This window comes from Neovison vison, chromosome 1, assembly GCF_020171115.1.
Source record: "Neovison vison isolate M4711 chromosome 1, ASM_NN_V1, whole genome shotgun sequence".
In the NCBI taxonomy this organism is placed as follows: Eukaryota; Metazoa; Chordata; class Mammalia; order Carnivora; family Mustelidae; genus Neogale; species Neogale vison.
The window spans coordinates 102,339,118-102,357,675 of record NC_058091.1 but is presented as its reverse complement, the minus strand read 5'-3'; the positions used below and the strand labels follow the sequence as shown (position 1 = coordinate 102,357,675).

At 37.6% G+C, this 18,558-nt stretch overlaps 1 protein-coding gene across 26 annotated transcripts in view; it reads left to right on the top strand.

Annotated features, from left to right (window-relative positions):
• Nucleotides 1-18,558, top strand: part of DST (dystonin) — a 471,247-nt gene that overhangs the window by 422,371 nt on the left and 30,318 nt on the right. For all 26 annotated transcript variants that reach the window (XM_044253404.1, XM_044253203.1, XM_044253186.1 and 23 more), the window contains 11 exons: nucleotides 533-759; nucleotides 2,162-2,284; nucleotides 2,418-2,519; nucleotides 4,990-5,091; nucleotides 7,207-7,380; nucleotides 7,690-7,845; nucleotides 10,636-10,833; nucleotides 11,421-11,549; nucleotides 14,266-14,433; nucleotides 15,269-15,424; nucleotides 15,837-16,043. In XM_044253404.1, the coding sequence (XP_044109339.1) occupies nucleotides 533-759; nucleotides 2,162-2,284; nucleotides 2,418-2,519; nucleotides 4,990-5,091; nucleotides 7,207-7,380; nucleotides 7,690-7,845; nucleotides 10,636-10,833; nucleotides 11,421-11,549; nucleotides 14,266-14,433; nucleotides 15,269-15,424; nucleotides 15,837-16,043 (1,742 nt within the window). The remainder of the gene's footprint in view (nucleotides 1-532; nucleotides 760-2,161; nucleotides 2,285-2,417; nucleotides 2,520-4,989; nucleotides 5,092-7,206; nucleotides 7,381-7,689; nucleotides 7,846-10,635; nucleotides 10,834-11,420; nucleotides 11,550-14,265; nucleotides 14,434-15,268; nucleotides 15,425-15,836; nucleotides 16,044-18,558) is intronic.

Genomic DNA, 18,558 nt, shown 5'->3' with positions numbered 1-18,558 from the left:
GCTGCAGAAATGGCAACCACGACCTTAGCCAGCCGTCTTAAAGATAGGAGCTGGGTGGATCGAAGGAAAGGCATACACATAGATTAGTGGAAGTTTATGATAAGAGTACTCTAGAAACAAGCCCAAAATACATATCCTACATTGTTATATTCCTAGAATTGAACAGTCATTGTTATTCCTGATTTGGAGAGCTTAGATGGTTATGCTATTTTTCTTTGGAATTAAGGTCAGCCTTGGTGAACTTGAAACTTGGTAAACTTTGGTCTATTCTGAGCTCACTTGACTTTGAGCATCTGCTTTTGTCAAAAAGAGCCTTGGTTCAACAGGGGTAGGATACCCTGAGGTCTTGGATTTGTCTGGAATATGTTGTGTTGGGCCTAGCATTACCCATTGGACTGGGGTCAACCAAAATTGGATCCAGTTTTGGATACTTAGGAGATTGAGTCTCTGTTGCCATGTGAACTAAAACCTTCGACTTTGTTGCTTATATGGCACTAACATACTGCCTTTTTGATACTATGTTTTGTTATAGCTGTTCAGGATAAGCTTGACCAAATGGTTTTCATTTGGGAGAACATACACACACTGGTGGAAGAAAGGGAGGCCAAACTACTGGATGTAATGGAATTAGCAGAAAAATTCTGGTGTGATCACATGTCATTGGTAGTAACCACTAAAGATACACAAGATTTCATCCGGGATCTAGAGGATCCTGGAATTGATCCCTCAGTAGTTAAACAGCAACAAGAGGCAGCAGAGGTAAGCAGAAGACCTCCTTTAAAAATAAAATAAGTTGTGGTGTAATGAAACCTGGATTCCTCTGATAAATATTCAGAATTGCTGTATTCAAATTTATATTTCATTCTGAAAGTGGAATGCTTGGTGACGTAGTAGGATATAGGTTATACCCACAGATTTCACTTTTACATATTTTTTAAGTTTCTCTTCATCCCCACTGCCGCTGCCTTATTTCAGGGCCTTGTTAGCTCCATCTTTGGCTCCTGAAGTCCTCCAGAGTGGTCGCCCTACCTGCGGAGCTCTTCCCTTGCCAGGCCTGCAGCCGTGCCTTCAGTCTTCTCTCCAGATCCACTCTCACCGATCGCTGCTTCAAAACTCTCAGAGGCCTCCGTGGCCTCCCAACTGTGGACTGGCCTCTCGCATCCTCGCGAAGCCGTTTTGTCCTGCTGCTCCTTCATTAGAAAGGGGCTCCCCCAGCACTGGGGTGTGCACCTTCTGGTCTCTGTACCTTTGCATATTCGTTTCCTTGAGTGGAATGGCCCTATCCATTTGTACAAACAATGCCCAGTTTAGGGCCTGTTTATGCTCCTTAAGTGTTTCTCAAACAAATAAATATATTTAACCAAGAAAATGAAGGCAAAAGTAAAACACTGCATTTTCCTCTTTTTTTTTTTTTTTTGGTAGCTTACAAGTCCTAGGGAAATGACGTAAAATTTAATCCAGAGCTAGATTATCCTAAATCTACTAATGAGTACGTTAATTTGTATGAAGTTTTCAAACTCATACTTTACTTATTTCTATTTTGTTCTGTGATTTTATTTTATTCTTTATAATTTACTCTTCGCAACTTTCACATATACGGCACAGTAGTATTAACAACAGTCACCATTGTATTTCCATGACTTCTTTCTCAAAAACTGGAAATTTGTACATTTTGACCCCTTTCGCCAATTTCTCCTTCTCCTGTCCCCTGACTCCAGCAACCACCAATCTGTTCTCTGTATCTGTAAGCTCGGTTTTGCTGTGTGGGGAGGAGGCAGGGTTTTTTAGATTTTTCTTTTTTTGATCACTTAACTCCATGTTAAATGAATACTGCCAAACTGCTCTGTTTGAAAAACAAAATATGTTTCCACACTTTTCATTGTTCTTAATATTTAAAGGAGCTGGTTTGTGGTATTTGTTACATAGAAGTAATTCTTTAAATGTTGTTTTCATAACAAACATTTGATGTCTGTTACAAAGGACACTGTTTTTTCTTTAAAATATTTCTTCTTATTGAAAAAATTTATTGCAGAAGCTTGGAAGAGAGAAAGAAGAAAATTGATCATAACCCCACCTCCTAGAAATAAGTCTCATTAATGTCTTTGTGTGTATCTTTTTAGTTCCAGTGTGTTTCTGCTTAAAAAATTATTTTTTATTGTAGGCCATAAAGGAAGAAATAGATGGACTACAGGAAGAGCTGGATATAGTTATTAACTTGGGTTCTGAACTCATTGCTGCATGTGGGGAACCTGATAAACCCATTGTCAAGAAGAGTATAGATGAGGTACAACTAGCATATTTCCTTCTCTTGCTAGAATGCATTTTTAAAGAGATCTTGTATAAGTAAAGCATATTTGATAGAAGGAGTTGAAAACTTAACAAATGATACTAAAAGAGTTCTAATATTTATGTTGTAGTTAAATTCAGCCTGGGATTCTCTAAATAAGGCTTGGAAAGACCGGGTGGACAAGCTCGAGGAGGCGATGCAGGCTGCCGTCCAGTACCAGGACGGACTGCAGGTGAGGGGGTCACAGCGGGGCTGCCGGGGGGAGGAGGCCTGTGACTGAGGTCTGCAGAGGCCCACATAGACAACCCCCTAGGGCTGCCAGTGTGCAGGCAACTGCCTCGTCTACTGTCATTCGTGGTTTGCCTTCTAGAAGGTAGTTCTTGAGATCTGTGTAGATGTACAGAGACATCTAAGCATGTTTATACACATGGTGAAATTTGCTTTGAAAAGAAAAATTTTACTGTTTAAAACATTGTAATGGTTTAGCACCAGACAGTGAGATGGAACCGCGTCAGAGTTCTGTTCTGAAGTTGAGTGGAGTAAGATGAAAGGAGTAAACGCTATCTAAAAATATCACTAAGTTTAACTAAAGTCAGAAGTAAAGAAATTTGATTTGAAGCCAGTGTTCCCCGTGAACTAAAATAGATTTCTGTTTTATTGGCTCATAATCTGTTGTGTAAAATGTAAAATGCTATTCTTCTTTTCCATATACATAATTCCTTTCCACAGTTGTTTTTCACATCCTGTAAGGGCTCTCCTTCAGTTTATTAACCATTTTTAAAGTTGTTTTTTTTTTTTTTTTTTTTTTAATGAATAATCGCCTTGTCAGATGAGGCCAGCTCAGGGGCGTTTCTCCCTACCTTCTTCAGCCTTATTCCATTTCCTAATAGGCTGGCCAGCGCTGAGTCTGTCAATCCTCCTACCGTATGGAAAAAGCCCTTCTGCGTATTTCCATAACCAAGTGAATATTATTTTTAAAGCTCAGATGAGAACATCTTTTCCTTTTTATTGTGCCATTTCATTTCTATATTTGTAAAAATAAATATCACAAGCCAGGCTTTTTGCCAGCTGAGAGTGTTTTGAACTTTGGAAATGTATGAAAAAATTCACTACAAATAATATCTTATATAACTTTACTCCTTCCCCCACTTTTCAACCAGAGAGATAATTTATTGGTTAGGTTTCAAAGGCCAGTAACTAATCAGGCTCCAGCCCTCCGTTTGTGAGACCAGTTCATAATTTTCCTGAACTACTGGTAAGTGACTGAGTTGTGCCCTCGCCATGGCTAAGCGATGGCACTGCTGCCAGTCGCAGACTGTGGGCCTCCGAGCCATTAGCCAGAGGGGTCTGGCTAGGCACCAGCACTCATACTCTGTCCTTACCCCTGCTAGAAAAACAAGACCCACTGGAGGTTAGTAGCATCACCTGTGGGAAATGAAGGGCCACTTGATTTATTAAATAGCTGGGGCTAGCTAGAGCTAGATCTTTTTTTTTTTTTTTTTAAGATTTTATTTATTTATTTGACAAGTAGGCTGAGAGGCAGGCAGAGAGAGAGAGAGGTGGAAGCAGGCTCCCTGCTGAGCAAAGAGCCCGATGTGGGGCTCGATCCCAGGACCCTGGGATCATGACTGGAGCCCAGGGCAGAGGCTTTAACCCACTGAGCCACCCCAGTGCCCCACTAGAGCTAGATTTTTTTTTTTTTTAAAGATTTTATTTATTTATTTATTTGACAGAGAGAGAGATCACAAGTAGGCAGAGAGGCAGGCAGAGAGAGAGAGAGGAGGAAGCAGGCTCCCCGCTGAGCAGAGAGCCGGACGCGGGACTCGATCCCAGGACCCTGAGATCATGACCTGAGCCGAAGGCAGCGGCTTAACCCACTGAGCCACTCAGGTACCCCTAGAGCTAGATCTTAAAGGTCCAGAAGCTCTAGTCATTTCAGGGTTTGATTGTGAAGTAAAATAAATTTTATTTCCCAGATTGCTGCTTAAGTTCTTGGGTTTATTAATGATAACCAAAAATACCAGATCGTTTCCTTCTTTATGGTCTGGCAACGTTGTTAAAGTCCATTATGATTTTGTGTGTTCAGTATGTAAAAGAAATGTGAGTTGTGCCTTTCTGAAATGTTTGCATTACCTAACAAGAACAGGAAAAATAGATTGTGCAGTCTGTGCTGTAATTCAGAGTAATGGTCATAATATTAATCTCTGTAGGTGCAGGATTTTAATGCTAATCTAAATAACATATCAGGCTTTATTTGGGCCAACTATTTCGCTCAAGTGCTAAACAGTAAACTTTTTGCTTATTTGAATAAGCAGATGGATTTGAATCTTTTTCTTTCAGTATTTTTACATCATCTGCCTCTTAGACATAAGAAAGCATGGAGAATTCTATCTCATGTGTTGGAATTTGTAAAACTTTTTTTTCAGATGCGTGTGTTTGAAAGTTCTTAGTATTCTAAGATTCTATTCAGAAAACAATTTCCTTTGCAAACTTGGATGCAGAATTGGAGGTTATGTCTACCGCATATTTGGGACAACTTTTTTAGCATATGGTTGCTTTTATTTAGGTGAACCATCTTAATTGGTAAAATGGGCTCATTCCTTAATACCTGTATAGATTTATGATTGTACTTTTCTGTAACACTTGGGATGTTATAACAATTTCATATGCATTGATAACTCGTGGACTAATGTGTTTTTCAGGCCGTGTTTGACTGGGTAGATATTGCGGGTGGTAAATTAGCTTCAATGTCACCAATTGGAACAGATCTTGAAACTGTCAAGCAGCAGATTGAGGAGCTAAAGGTATGTGTGGACTTCATTAATTTCAAAAGACTGCATTTTATGTTCTTTATTCATAGGATTCTTTATGCAAATTTATTTTACATAATTAGTTAACATTTTGATTGTGAAACTGGTTTAATAAGGTGCTTGTACAAAATGAGCAGCATGTAAATGCTCATTAAATGATAGAAAATACCAGTCTTATTATTAAATCAGTCCCTGTTCATTATAAAAAAGTCAGAAAATACAAATGAGGGAAAAAAAAGTGGCTTTTTCCAAAGATTTTATTTATTTATTTGACAAAGAGAGATCACAAGTAGGCAGAGAGGCAGGCAGAGAGAGAGGAGGAAGCAGGCTCCCTGCTGAGCAGAGAGCCCGATGCGGGACTCGATCCCAGGACCCTGAGATCATGACCTGAGCCGAAGGCAGCGGCCTAACCCACTGAGCCACCCAAGCGCCCAAAAAGTGGCTTTTTTAAAGCCACCCAAAATGTTATGTACCCAGAGGCAACTACTCTTAAGATCTGATTTATAGCCTTTCAGATATCCTCCTGTTGGGAATGCAGTGAGGAGGGGGAGGTGCAGGTAGGGTGTGGGGGGTGTGTTTTATGCATATGTAGCTCAGACTATAGGGATTTTCATAACTTCATTATTCAGGAGTGTTTCATTGCCCTCAGTACATATATAGCAACATTTTTGTTTTCTTCAGGGGGTCAGAGTAATCCATTTAGTCTAACAGGCTAAAGAAACATCCGTGGTCTAATAGTATTTCCCAAAATGTTTGTTTTGTAAAAATGTTTGTTGTTTTCCATCTGCTTTCCTCTGTAATTTTTGATTTTGTGGTTCTTGATCTCCAGCTGTGAAAATGGCTGGACTGTTTCCTCTTTGAATTCTTCTGTGCTGGTGATGATTTATCCAAATGGGATCAGCTGTTTCCTTCCTAATTTCAAGTTTCCATCCACAGAAACATCACACTATTTTCAATGAACTGTGCTAGATTTTTTTATATAGTTATTACCTGGGTTTAAAATTATAGCATTTTCATCTCTGAGTAAAATTTAGAATATTTCATTTAGAAATTATTACGGTTGCCATCATTAGATTGCAGTTTTTTTCTTTAACTATATGTGATCATGTAGTAAACATATGATATACTTTGTGTACATTTACAGATGTACACTTTTGGATATTTACATATATCTCAATAGTTTTCATACAGCAGGCTGCTTAAGAGTGCTTTCTCTTAAATTAGATTGTGTGACATTACATCCCAGTGCTTCCACTTAGCCAGATACCCTTGGGACAGTTCTCTAACTGGTCTCACTTTTATGCCCTTAGCTTAAATTGAGAATAAAATTATTTTCTTTATAGGCTTGGTGAAAAGAAAGCACGTATTCATGATACCTTAATTAGTATTTTTAATTATTATTTTTATGCTTGAAAAGAATTAAGGGACTGTTTAGCCATTAATGACTTACTATTTAATGATTTACTATTACAGGTTAAAAATAAATATTTTATGAAAGGACAGTCTCCTACAAGCAACCATTTGCTAACCTGTGTTGGTTGGCAAAGCCGAGATTATTAAATACATGTTTAGTGAGTGCTGGGAGAAAAAATAATGTTATTCTGAGTCAGCAGTGGGTGAGGTGTAGGAATAACTATTAACACAGCACAGCTATGGAAAACATAAAATGTTCAGTGGATACAAGATGTATATATGTTTTTGAGCAAGCAATGTTAACCTGGGTTTCTTAGAGATATTTTGGGGGAGTTTTTATTTTTTATTTTATTTTCTTTAATTTCAAAGCTCGCATATTGAGTATATGTAGACATTAGAAATAAGATTAATCTTGTAATTTCTTACTTTTTTTTTTTTTACCATAGGGGACAAAAGTGTGAAATATCAAAATTATAAATAGAAATCCTTTCCATCATAAAACATTGAATAAAGAAAAAAGACTTCTCTCATCTTTTTTAATTTATAATTCTTTTGTGTTAGATTTTTGTTTCTCTTCACCTCCCTGACTATAAGAAGTACGAATTAGAATAAATATTGAATCCATAGAATTTCTTTGTTTGAAGTTTTGATTTAAAACAAATTTCCTTTATATCTCTTTTTTTTTTTTTTAAATAGCAATTTAAGTCCGAGGCGTACCAACAGCAGATAGAAATGGAGAGACTGAACCATCAGGCAGAGCTTTTGCTAAAAAAAGTAACAGAAGAGAGTGACAAACACACTGTTCAAGACCCATTAATGGAGCTGAAGTTGATATGGGATAGTCTGGATGAAAGAATTATCAACAGACAGGTAAACCCTGACACTTTCATTAAGAAGTTAGAAAAGTTCAAGTTCATATATTAAGGTAAACTCGTTATTAAAAGAAATTAGATAATTAAGTACCTAAAGTTTTAAAGCCCCTAAAGTCTTATTTTATTAGAATTCTTCCTGTTTCTCACATGACTTTTTTAACCACAAGGAATTTCAAACTGGCTATGTTGATTGGGCTTCACTGGATATGCTTTCAACTGATTTTTTTGCCTTTGTTACTTTTATAAAGGTATGTCATTCATAATATCGAATTCGTATGGCTTTTCTTCCTCTTCACTTTCTTTATAGCATAAGCTGGAGGGGGCTCTGTTAGCCCTGGGCCAGTTCCAGCACGCCCTGGATGAGCTGTTGACGTGGCTGACGCACACCGAGGGCCTGCTCAGTGAGCAGAAACCTGTAGGAGGAGATCCTAAGGCCATTGAAATTGAACTTGCCAAGCATCACGTACGTAGCTGCGTGTCGTGTTTCTCTTTGCATTTTTAGTGCCATCAGATTGTTTGTGGTAGGTTTCCTCTTGATGGATTTTTCAAGTTTATGATTTTAGTACAGTTCCACATTTGACGTTTGTAACTGACAATTAAGCTACTTAAAAACACAATTTTTAAAAGATCATGATCAAAATTTTTTCTCTGTGGTTCAAGACAGTCGTCAAGAACAGCAAGGGTGGGAAACTTCTGGTGAAGTTTTAAGGCTGCATGGCAAACGTTGGTTTAAATCCCTGACTCTCCTTGTCACTGGATTGACATGGGCTAGTTTTAAAGGTTGTTGGGGAAAGGCTACAAGTCATAGCCTCGAAATGTTCCCCTGCAGGCTGTGTGTGTGTTTTCCCTCTGGTCACCCTTATCTCCGTGTATCTCACCTGCTGCTTGTTTGGCACATTAGCCATCTTTTCTGTTTGCCTGTGTGTCTCTCACTAGGTGGGAGTTTGCTCCATAGTCTCTGTGTCTCCCTTAATTCCCACTGGCTTCCTGTGTCTTTAGTCTTTTTCTTTCTGAATCAGTCTTTAATAATATTTATTATGTTTACAAGGGTTTTTATATATCTGCACTTGTTTAAAGCTTTAAATTAAAAATTTTAATCTTGAGATACATTCAGAACAACTTTATATTGTCATCTTTGTGACATTTAGTTGACAGTTCTTTTATTTTTTAATTTTTTTAATTTATTTGACAGACAGAGATTACAAGTAGACAGAGAAGCAGGCAGAGAGAGAGGGGGAAGCAGGCTCCCTGATGAGCAGAGAGCTGGATGTGGGGCTCTATCCCAGGACCCTGGGATCATGACCTGAGCCGAAGGCAGAGGCTTTAACCCACTGAGCCACCCAGGTGCCCCAAGGTTGACAGTTCTTAATAAAGAAAATTCCCTATCTCCTTAGAACCTGAGGGGTTTAGGGAACAAAAAAGCATGGAGCTGACCACAGGGGGCCCCTAACTGAAAGCAGGAGGCATCTTTTGGGCTTTAGGTGATTTCCAGCCTAGGTCATCAGAGCAGACCTCACAGGGGTTGAGAGCTGACCTCTACCTTATTATGATAAAGTTCATTTGTCTAGAAAAATAAATCCTGAAACCCAGTTGTTGGGATCTTTGTGCAAATGATCAAAGCCATTGACTTGGCCAGGAAAAGTGAGATACATAATTTTCTTTCAGAGGAAAAAGAGAAAAAAAATTTTTCTGTCTCTTAAGTCAATAGGCTTAATGAATAACAGGTTATGCTCAGTAGTTTATCGTGACAGTCAACAGTCTTTCATAGAACTTTAGCATTCACATTAATAGAAGCATCTTACCTAAGGTTAGGTCCTAAATTCTGACCATATATAAATTTTCCTTGATTATCAAATAGTAAATGTTTAATAATTTTACATGTTTATTATATTAAAATGAAAGGTTTTTGACACTTTAGTGTCACGATGAATAATTTTTTAGTATTCTTGGTTCAGTGTTCCTTCTTTCATACATCTCCCTATAGTAATTGTACTCTAATTTAAATTTCTCTCCTGCTTGGGGAGAGAAATGCTGCTCAGTCAGTTAAGCATCAGCTCGGTTTCAGTTCAGGTCATGGTCCCGGGGTCCTGGGATCACGCCCCATGTCAGGGCTCTGTGCTCAGCAGGGCGCCTGCATCTCCCTCTGCCTCTGCCCTAAGGTCTCACACACTCTCTCTTCCTATAGCTCTAAAATAATCTTTAAAAAACGTTTCTCTCTATGCGGTTTATATGGTCATATATAGTCTATATAGTCATTGCCCAACCAAATCTGATTAGGCAGTTAGGACTTATTTTGAATCATTAATTTTTTTAATTATGTAATATCTGTCTTAAACCTTTGTTAAAAGCAGTAATGACTAGTTAGACTGTCCTGCATGAAAAGATGTTTATTCCCGTGGTGCGAGTTTATATAGGATTTACATTTTCATAAACTTAGCAGGTGTCATTAAAAGCAACGTACATTGGTGACAGGAATTTTCTAGAATACAGTAGTAGTGGGGACATGACAGGCCTTGATGCAGTTTATTTTGGCAAGGTATGAGTAGGGGTCTTTTAATTCTGTTTATCTATCTGTGAGGAGTTAGAAAGGTTTCCTTCTCCCTTCTCCTTCCATTTCTTAAAGGTCAGAAGTGAAAGGGCTTAAAATCACCAGCCCAGTTGCTGAAAGAAGGGAGGGAATGTTTCCATCCCCCTCCTTCTTGCTTCTCTGGTGCCTAGGCTCTGCCTTATGTAGCAGGAATTTGACCATTCAGAAAAATGAATTTTATAGATCTACCTGTATACTTTGACCACAGGAATATTTAACTCTTAACCTCTGAAAGTGATTAGTATTGTTAACCTGTCAAAGTACATGCTTTTTATAAAGATCCCTCCTTTTTAAAAATTATTAAGACATGAAAATTAAGTTCAGTTAGAATGATTGTGAAACATCATTTGTGAAAACATATAGAACCTTTTAATTATAATCTCCAGATATTTAATGTCCTCAATTTGCAAAGTTATCCTAATGGAAAGAACTAACAAAATGTTCTTACATAATCATTTCAGGAGCACTTGGTAGACTAAGGGTATATCCAGGAAAGCTGCAAAATTAAGGGAAGAGAAGGCCACTATTTTAACACTTTCTTGTATTAAAATTCTCTGCATATGTTTTTGCTTCAGAATGTTTTATACTCAGCAAATTAAAGTTGCATGAAAAGCGATGTTAACATGTGATGAGCTAGTAAACATAGTGTTATCTTAATATCTTCAGGTGCTTCAAAATGATGTATTAGCCCATCAGTCCACAGTGGAAGCCGTTAATAAAGCAGGAAATGACCTAATTGAATCAAGTGCAGGAGAAGAAGCAAGCAGCCTTCAGAACAAGCTAGAGGTTTTAAATCAACGCTGGAAAAATGTTTTGGAAAAAACAGAACAAAGGAAGCAGCAGCTGGATGGTGCCTTGCGCCAGGTGAGTAAGAGTAAATTCTCAAACGTTCATTGTCCTGCAGGATTAAAATAGCATGGAATTCTAGGGCTCAGTCGGTTAAGCATCCAACTCTTGATTTCGGCTCAGCTGGTGATCTCAACATCTTGGGATGGAACCCTGCATCAGGCTGTGCATTCAGTGGGAAGTCTGCTTGAGATTCTCTCTCTCCCTCTCTCTTTACCCCTCCCCCACCCCACCCCCATGATTTCACTCTCTGTCTCTCTCTCTCTCTCTCTCTTTAAAATAAATAAATAAGTCTTTATTTAAAAAGTAGCCTGGAATTCTTTGATTGATTTGCAGACCCTCATTTGATTTTTATCCCTCAAGGAGAGGAGTAAAAATAAGTGGGATAAAGAACAGAGCAGATGAGAAGACAGCCCTCTGGTTCTTAGTGTAATAGTCTTATCTGCCAGGGCTCTCATGAGGAAAGGCAGACAAATCCATTTGCACCTGCCTGCTCTTAAGAATGCGTGGAGGGGCTTAGCGGGCCGGGATTGTTTAAACCTTGTTTTCTGCTAGAAAGTGACAATGTGTTTATGGCCCAGACTTAAAACTCTCTATCACTCCAGGCCAAAGGGTTCCATGGTGAGATTGAGGATTTGCAGCAATGGCTAACGGACACGGAGCGTCATCTGTTAGCATCCAAGCCACTGGGAGGTTTACCGGAAACAGCCAGGGAGCAGCTTAATGCCCACATGGTAAGTCTATTATTTCCTACAGCTGTGGCCTCCGATTAAGACCCTGACCAGTTGGTGTGGGCCCTGGTGCTAAATAAATTGTGGGAGAAGGTTTAAAGGATATACAGTTATATAGCAGAAATCTTTGTGTGTAAGTGCTAGAAAAACCATTTATTGATTAAAATTTTCAAGTCAGAACCTATCCTTTATATCAGAGATTAGTGCGTCAGTATATGAAGAAAGGTTTTAGAAGTCTAGACATTTTTTTAGAAGCAAACTTTTCCCCATAAAATGATGAGCTTGTATGGATAGTAACACACCATAGTGTAAATCTAAACTGTTATATCTTGAGTGAAAAGAAGAATTCCTAAAGTAATTAGAATTGACTTTAAAGCTACTGCTGTAAGCATTATACTCCTACCTCATCTGGAAGGCTGGAAAGTATGTTCTTGTTCTGTTCAAGAGTTACTTATTTGTTTTAAGGGTGTTCACACTGTATCTTCAACTTCACACCTATAGTAGCTATGGACCAGCAGGAGCCTTCTGTTAATTGTCCAGTTGGAAGCATTGTGCCTGTGGGCTGTTCCCACCCAGATTCTATGGCACTGTCAATTCTTAAAGATAAGGATGAAAAAAATAATGAAACTCGAGACTCTGGCTTTCTTTCACAGAAATGTGTACTGACAAATTAAATTTAGACTTCAATTTATTGACATTTCCTATTCATTTACATTGTAACTCAGCTTTTGAAGTTCTAAGAGAAAGGAGTCTATTTCAGATTTTGAATACTAATCGTTTTATGTACTTGTGAATTTGCATCAGAAAAATTTTTTTAATATTCAAATGCTAATAATTAGTATTTTGGGAAGTAAAAGTACAGGTACTTAGGAATCGGGCATAAGAAATGGGCCATTCTACATTAAAGCCTGTCATCTTTATTGGATATAGAGTGTTGTTGTAAAAGCTTATTGAAAAGGCACTTGGTTGTAAATAATTTTGAATTTGGTGCTTTGGAGAGGAAGTAACCGTCCTTGTAGGTATTGTGAAGAAATACAACAGAGGTAGCATCTTACTCAGTTGCTATGAGCAGTTAAAATCAATTCTATCAATCCAGTATGGAATTTCCTAGAAACCTTTAATGTATATTCAATGTTCTAGAAAATTACTGTGTATGTGGTTTTGTTGTTGTTACTGTCATTTTTTTGGTGCCACAGGGGACCCTTTGTTTCATTGAAAAAGTAACTGACTAGTAACTTGGCAGTGCTTGTGTTTTCCTTTTCCATAAAACCTAACGACTTTCAGATACTTCTTACTTTCCTGGAACTACCTTCATAGTTAATCAGAGACAATGTCCATTAAGTAGAAGTTTAATGATTTCTTAAACTAACATCCTTGGGATTAGTCTCTAATAACAAATAGTTTTTAAGTGTTGATTTAGAAGAATATAGTAAAAAAGGTGGAAAGCAAAGAGCTTATCTTAGAAACACTTTACTTTTAGAAAAATATTATTATACATATCCACTTATTTGGTTTGAGTGAGGTATTGAAAATGAGTTTGCTTAACCCAATAGAGTTGTAAATTCGATGATTTAAGGAATTCTAAACAGTTACCGGTACTTGTTGATATCATTTTAGTAATGCTCTTTTGATTTGGTTGTGTTAGAAATGAAACTAGAAAACCTGGAATATTACAGTTTCCTGAGAGTTAGCTGTATTTAAAAGTTTTGCTTTAGGATTAAAGGCTTTTGGTAGGTGATATTATAACTATGTTTAGGAAGTTTTTTGGGTTTTTCTTTTTTAGGGCTTAAGAAATTACAAAGTTTTGAGAAGATAAAAATGTTCTGGAATTAGTAGTAATGCTTGCAAATCTTTGTGAATACATTAAAAAACACTGAATTGTACACTTTAAAATAGTGAATTTTATTAATTATTTCTCACTTTAAAAATTATTGAACTATGTTAGTTGAAAATATTAGACACAGAATGTATTTTTTAATAGGAGCTGTAATTTGACCCATGTTATAATTGAACTAACGAAAGAGAGCTGGTCTTAGATTTTTACATGAATGTAACTCTTGTGTTATTGATACTAAATTCTGAATTTGCCTCCATAATTTTTTTAATATTCTCTGTAGAAGGAACACAACTGCATTGCAGTTGAAAGCTTTAAAAATTCTATAAATGAGAGTAGTATCCATAGTACCACAGTTTGTCTTTTGTAATTCCAAAGTCTGAATAATCGGCTTCAAATCTCTTACTGTATTGGGGTCTCTATTTTCTATTCATTGTTTGTCTTCTGAGCACAGGATTAACTTATACTAAAAATTATTACAGCCATTGTATCACAGTCTGAGGAGAGACTTAGAAAACCCATTTTACAGAGGAGGAAACTGAGGCCCAGAGAGGTTAAATTACCCACTCAGGGTCACAGACCTGATTGGTTACAGTGCAGTGAAACCTTTCTGGAAAACATTTCAAACATTACTTCATAAACTTTAGCATGCTGGAATGGACCGATAATGCTAGCACCATTTCTGAGCTTTCTGGAAGACAGAATTCTGTCTCTAGGTTTAGGTGTTGTTTCAGTACAGTGAAAAATTTGAATGTGTCAGGGTTATTCTGGGTTGGATAGAGGTGAATAAAGGATAAGGGGCTTGGGATTGATGACCTCGAAAAAGGAACTCTTGGACTTTATTCTCTTAAAAATGATATAACTTGGGGGGATATCTCAATTTAGGAAATCTGTGCTGCCTTTGATGTTAAAGAAGAAACATACAAAAGTCTGATGCAGAAAGGCCAGCAGATGCTTGCAAGATGCCCCAAATCTGCAGAGACAATTGACCAAGACTTAAATAACTTGAAAGAAAAATGGGAATCGGTGGAAACCAAGCTCAATGAAAGGAAAGTATGTGCTTTAATTAATGTCCTAGAATGATCGTTTCAGTTGTTTTATTTTGTGGGCTTTATCTCTGACTAGAATTATCAGTGAAACTTTTAATGATCTGTGTTTAAATTTTCTTTGTATACATATGGAGGTTTCATGGGGTCAATTGGAAATAATACTCTCTTTCATGGGAGAACAGAGTTAAAGCAGTCTATTCAAACAGATCATATATCAAGCGTTACTAGGTATATTTTTAAATTTGTGAACCACACTAATTCTGGATAGTTAAATAATTCTAATCACACTTATTTAGGTATGTAGTGGGAAGGCAAAAAAGGAGGGCAAGAGAGCGAGATGATCGTATATATAATAAGCACTCCCATAACAAAAGTCATGTAAAGGGATTAAAATTATCAGTGTTTAATGCTATCAGAGAAATGATAGGCTAGGAATCTAGATTGTGTGCCCTCACTGACAGAGCATAATGTGCATATATTTCTTAGTACTTTGACCCCCAACATTAGTCATATGAATGTCAAGTTTTCTTTCTACAGTTCTGTTTAGTAATTATGTTCTTTGATATTCTGTCATTAATTGCCCCCAAATCACAATTTTAGTTTGTGTTAGATTTTTTTTTTTTAGCTGCAGTGAGATCTTCTCACTATACTGAAGGGAGTTTGGTTTGCCAGTATTTTAGTGAAAGCCCATTACATTCATAAACTGTTTAGGTAATACAGAAAACAGATTAAGAACAAATAAAGTGTGGATGGGAAGGAAATCTGCCAGAGAGTGGTTAAACTGGGGCAAGGGAGGGGGAATTAAATATCATCAAATACTAAATAATCTGTCTTCACAGACTAAACTGGAAGAGGCCCTCAACTTGGCAATGGAGTTCCACAATTCTCTCCAAGACTTCATCAACTGGCTAACCCAGGCAGAGCAGACCCTAAATGTAGCTTCTCGGCCAAGTCTTATCTTGGACACAGTCTTGTTTCAAATCGATGAACACAAGGTATGTTGTAACTCGGGTGGCTAGCATTCTCATTTCAGGCCTTTTTAGACAGCACTCTGTTTTTATGTCAGAAGCATGAACTTGGTGGTTTGAAAACTTTATTTTGTCCTTTAAAATGGTTTGAGCTTTTGGTTTGACACCAAAAGCATTTTTAAGATTAAAAACAGTTTTGTTCTTTTTTAAAGATTTTATTTATTTATTTGACAGACAGAGATCACAAGTACACAGAGAGGCAGGCAGAGAGAGAGAGGAGGAAGCAGGCTCCCTGCTGGCAGAGAGCCCGACTTGGGGCTTGATCCCAACATGCTGGGATCATGACCTGAGCCAAAGGCAGAGAGCCACCCAGGCACCCCAAGATAGAATAGTTTTTCATTTGTTTTTAATTCTACCCTTTTTTTTTTCTTTGGTAAAGGTCTTTGCCAATGAAGTAAATTCTCACCGTGAGCAGATAATAGAGCTGGACAAAACTGGAACCCACCTGAAATATTTCAGTCAGAAACAAGATGTTGTCCTAATCAAGAATCTATTGATCAGTGTCCAGAGTCGATGGGAAAAAGTGGTTCAACGGTTAGTAGAAAGAGGACGATCTCTGGATGAGGCAAGGAAGAGAGCCAAGCAGGTAAACTTTTATAAAACTCTCTGAACTTGGCAAACAATCAGTTCTAGGTGTTGAAATACATATCATGTTGTTAAAAGTACTTTTGTTGCAAGCTGTATTCATTGTAACAATCGTGGCACAAGGCCAAGGTGTTTATTTCCTAAAAGGGCTGTGGCCTCAGTTTCAATGGTGACATCACTCTTTGCCCTGGCAGCACCTTCCGGTCCTGAGGACTGATCTTGAAAAGACTGATTATAGCTTGGCTTCATAGACTAACTGTTATCATTAAGGTCCAAAAAGAGGCTCAGATTTTTTGCTGTGAGTTCAGTTTGTTGGTTTTTCCCTTTGTTCTTGCAATCTCTACTCTCATACCCGGACTAAGTCATTATACTTTATTAAATTGCTACCTTGTGTTTAGCTTCTCAGCCAGACTTTGTCCACAGACTCTCAGGGCCGAGAGGGGGACACTTGACATTCTGGGCAGCTTCCTGAAAGAGCAGATTCTATGTCTGAGCTGGCAGGTTCTCCTCACCTCTCTGAATCTGTACCCTTGTTGACAGGCTATTGTTTCTTCTCTAGTATTTTGGTGCAGTTCCGCACTGCTTTTAAATTAATCGTCTGAAACTTTTAGGGCTGTTTTATTTTTCCTTTTTTGTTTAAGCTAGACAATCTGGAAAATCTCACAAGGAATGCCCCTTCCTATCTTCACCTGTTATTAATATTCCATTCCTAGACTAAATTCAGAGAAGAGGTAAAATTCTGTGTCTCTGTGCTCCAGGGAAGAGAGAGATACGCCTGCCTTGGTTGGCATAGATCTTTGAATTTTGTAGAAACTCAGTATAATGTTGAGGCTGAATTTTCTAATGACTCTTTTTGCCCCATTTAGTTGCATTTTTCTGTAATTGGCATTTCACTCTATTTTTCTGGGGAGGCAGGTTCTGTCGGGTGATATAGAAGATGTCATGGGAGTCACATGTTTCAGTGTTTAAAGCTCTCAGCACAAATTTGTTAAAAGCTTTAGAAATGACAATGGCATTGTTGTAGGATTACATGCTGTACTGCTTCTTTGTGAGGGGGATATATGATGTGTTCAGTTATCAGTGAGTCTGGAATAGAATCAGTGCCTCACTGTGTTGTTTAAGACAGTAATGATGATAAGCCTGACATCCTCCTTCCACCAGCGTAGCAGTATCCTCTGTGATGGGGGCATTGCTTGACTTACAAACATCTAGTTTATAAAAGTGTTTGTCCTTTCTCCATGCTGTCAGTTCTGTTTCCTCATATTTTTTAGTCTGTAAGGTTTTTCTACTGCTTTTGGGGTGCAAAAGTATAGCATTTCTTCTATTTCTGTGGCTTAAAAATAGTTTTTAGAGCAGGACCAGCTTTAGAATCTGTGCATTTGTACCATTAAACTTGCCTTCCGTGATAGCAAGACTACCAAACACTGTGACTATTTCTTTATTTCTTACTATTCTAAGATCTTAGTTTGGGTTCGGATATGGATCATAGTCCTCTGACTTTGGCAGTTTCTGTGCCTCTTCTGGCCTCTGTATTTTCATATTTAAGTTGATCGGAGTTGTGGGGAGGATGTGTTGGGGGAGAGGTTTGCAGGGAGGTGACCTCATCGGACCCTGCCAGCCTTGTGATCCCATGCTCTTTTTCTTTATTGCTATGTCTCTTTTTGTTATTCCATTATTAATGTGCTTTGATAGAAAACAGACTTTATTTTGATGACTTCAGTTTTTTGTTATGTATCTGTCCACTTAAGTTTATTATGAGAAATTACTTATGACCAGTCTCACAATTTGGTATTCCAAAATAGTATTCACTAGTTCTCTGTTTACTAGTTCACTAGTTCTCTGTTCACTAGTTCACTAGTTCTCTGTGAACAGAAAAGAGACCATGGCTGAAATCAAGTGTACATAGCCCCAGAATAGTGGAAGGACATAGATGCCAAAGAGAATTACGTTTTCTTAGAATTTATGTACCATGGGTGCTTTTACATATAAACCAGTACATGAGGCACAGGCATGAATTTGAGGATTCTGATAGCAGCAGTAAAGGTACTGAACTCCCTTTGTATTAAGTAGGAATGGTAAGGCCTTTGTTGTTGTTGTTCTTGTTACTTTTTAGGACCGATTTATAAACTTTATCTTTCATCCCTCCCTTTTTGTTCCTTTTCTTTAACATGGGAGTGAAACACCTTAGAAGTAGACCCAAATCTGTCAGTGAGGGCAGTGGACAAATAAAATTCTCTTGACAGTTTATGTTAATTACTAAGCAAAAGGAAAGGGGGAGGTAAGTTCTCCCTGGTGTTTGCTGTTTCTAAGCTCATTTCTGTTTTTGTTAAAGTTTATGTGTTTGAATGAGTTACAACAAAGTGACCATGGTGGGGGCACAATCAAAGAAGTCAAGAGTTAAGAAGACATTTGTAATCCAATGAAGCCACTGCTTTCTTCTTTTTTAGGGGAAATTTGAATTAATTTTAACATTTTCATTAATTTCTATATATCATAAGCATACCAGAAAATTTTCT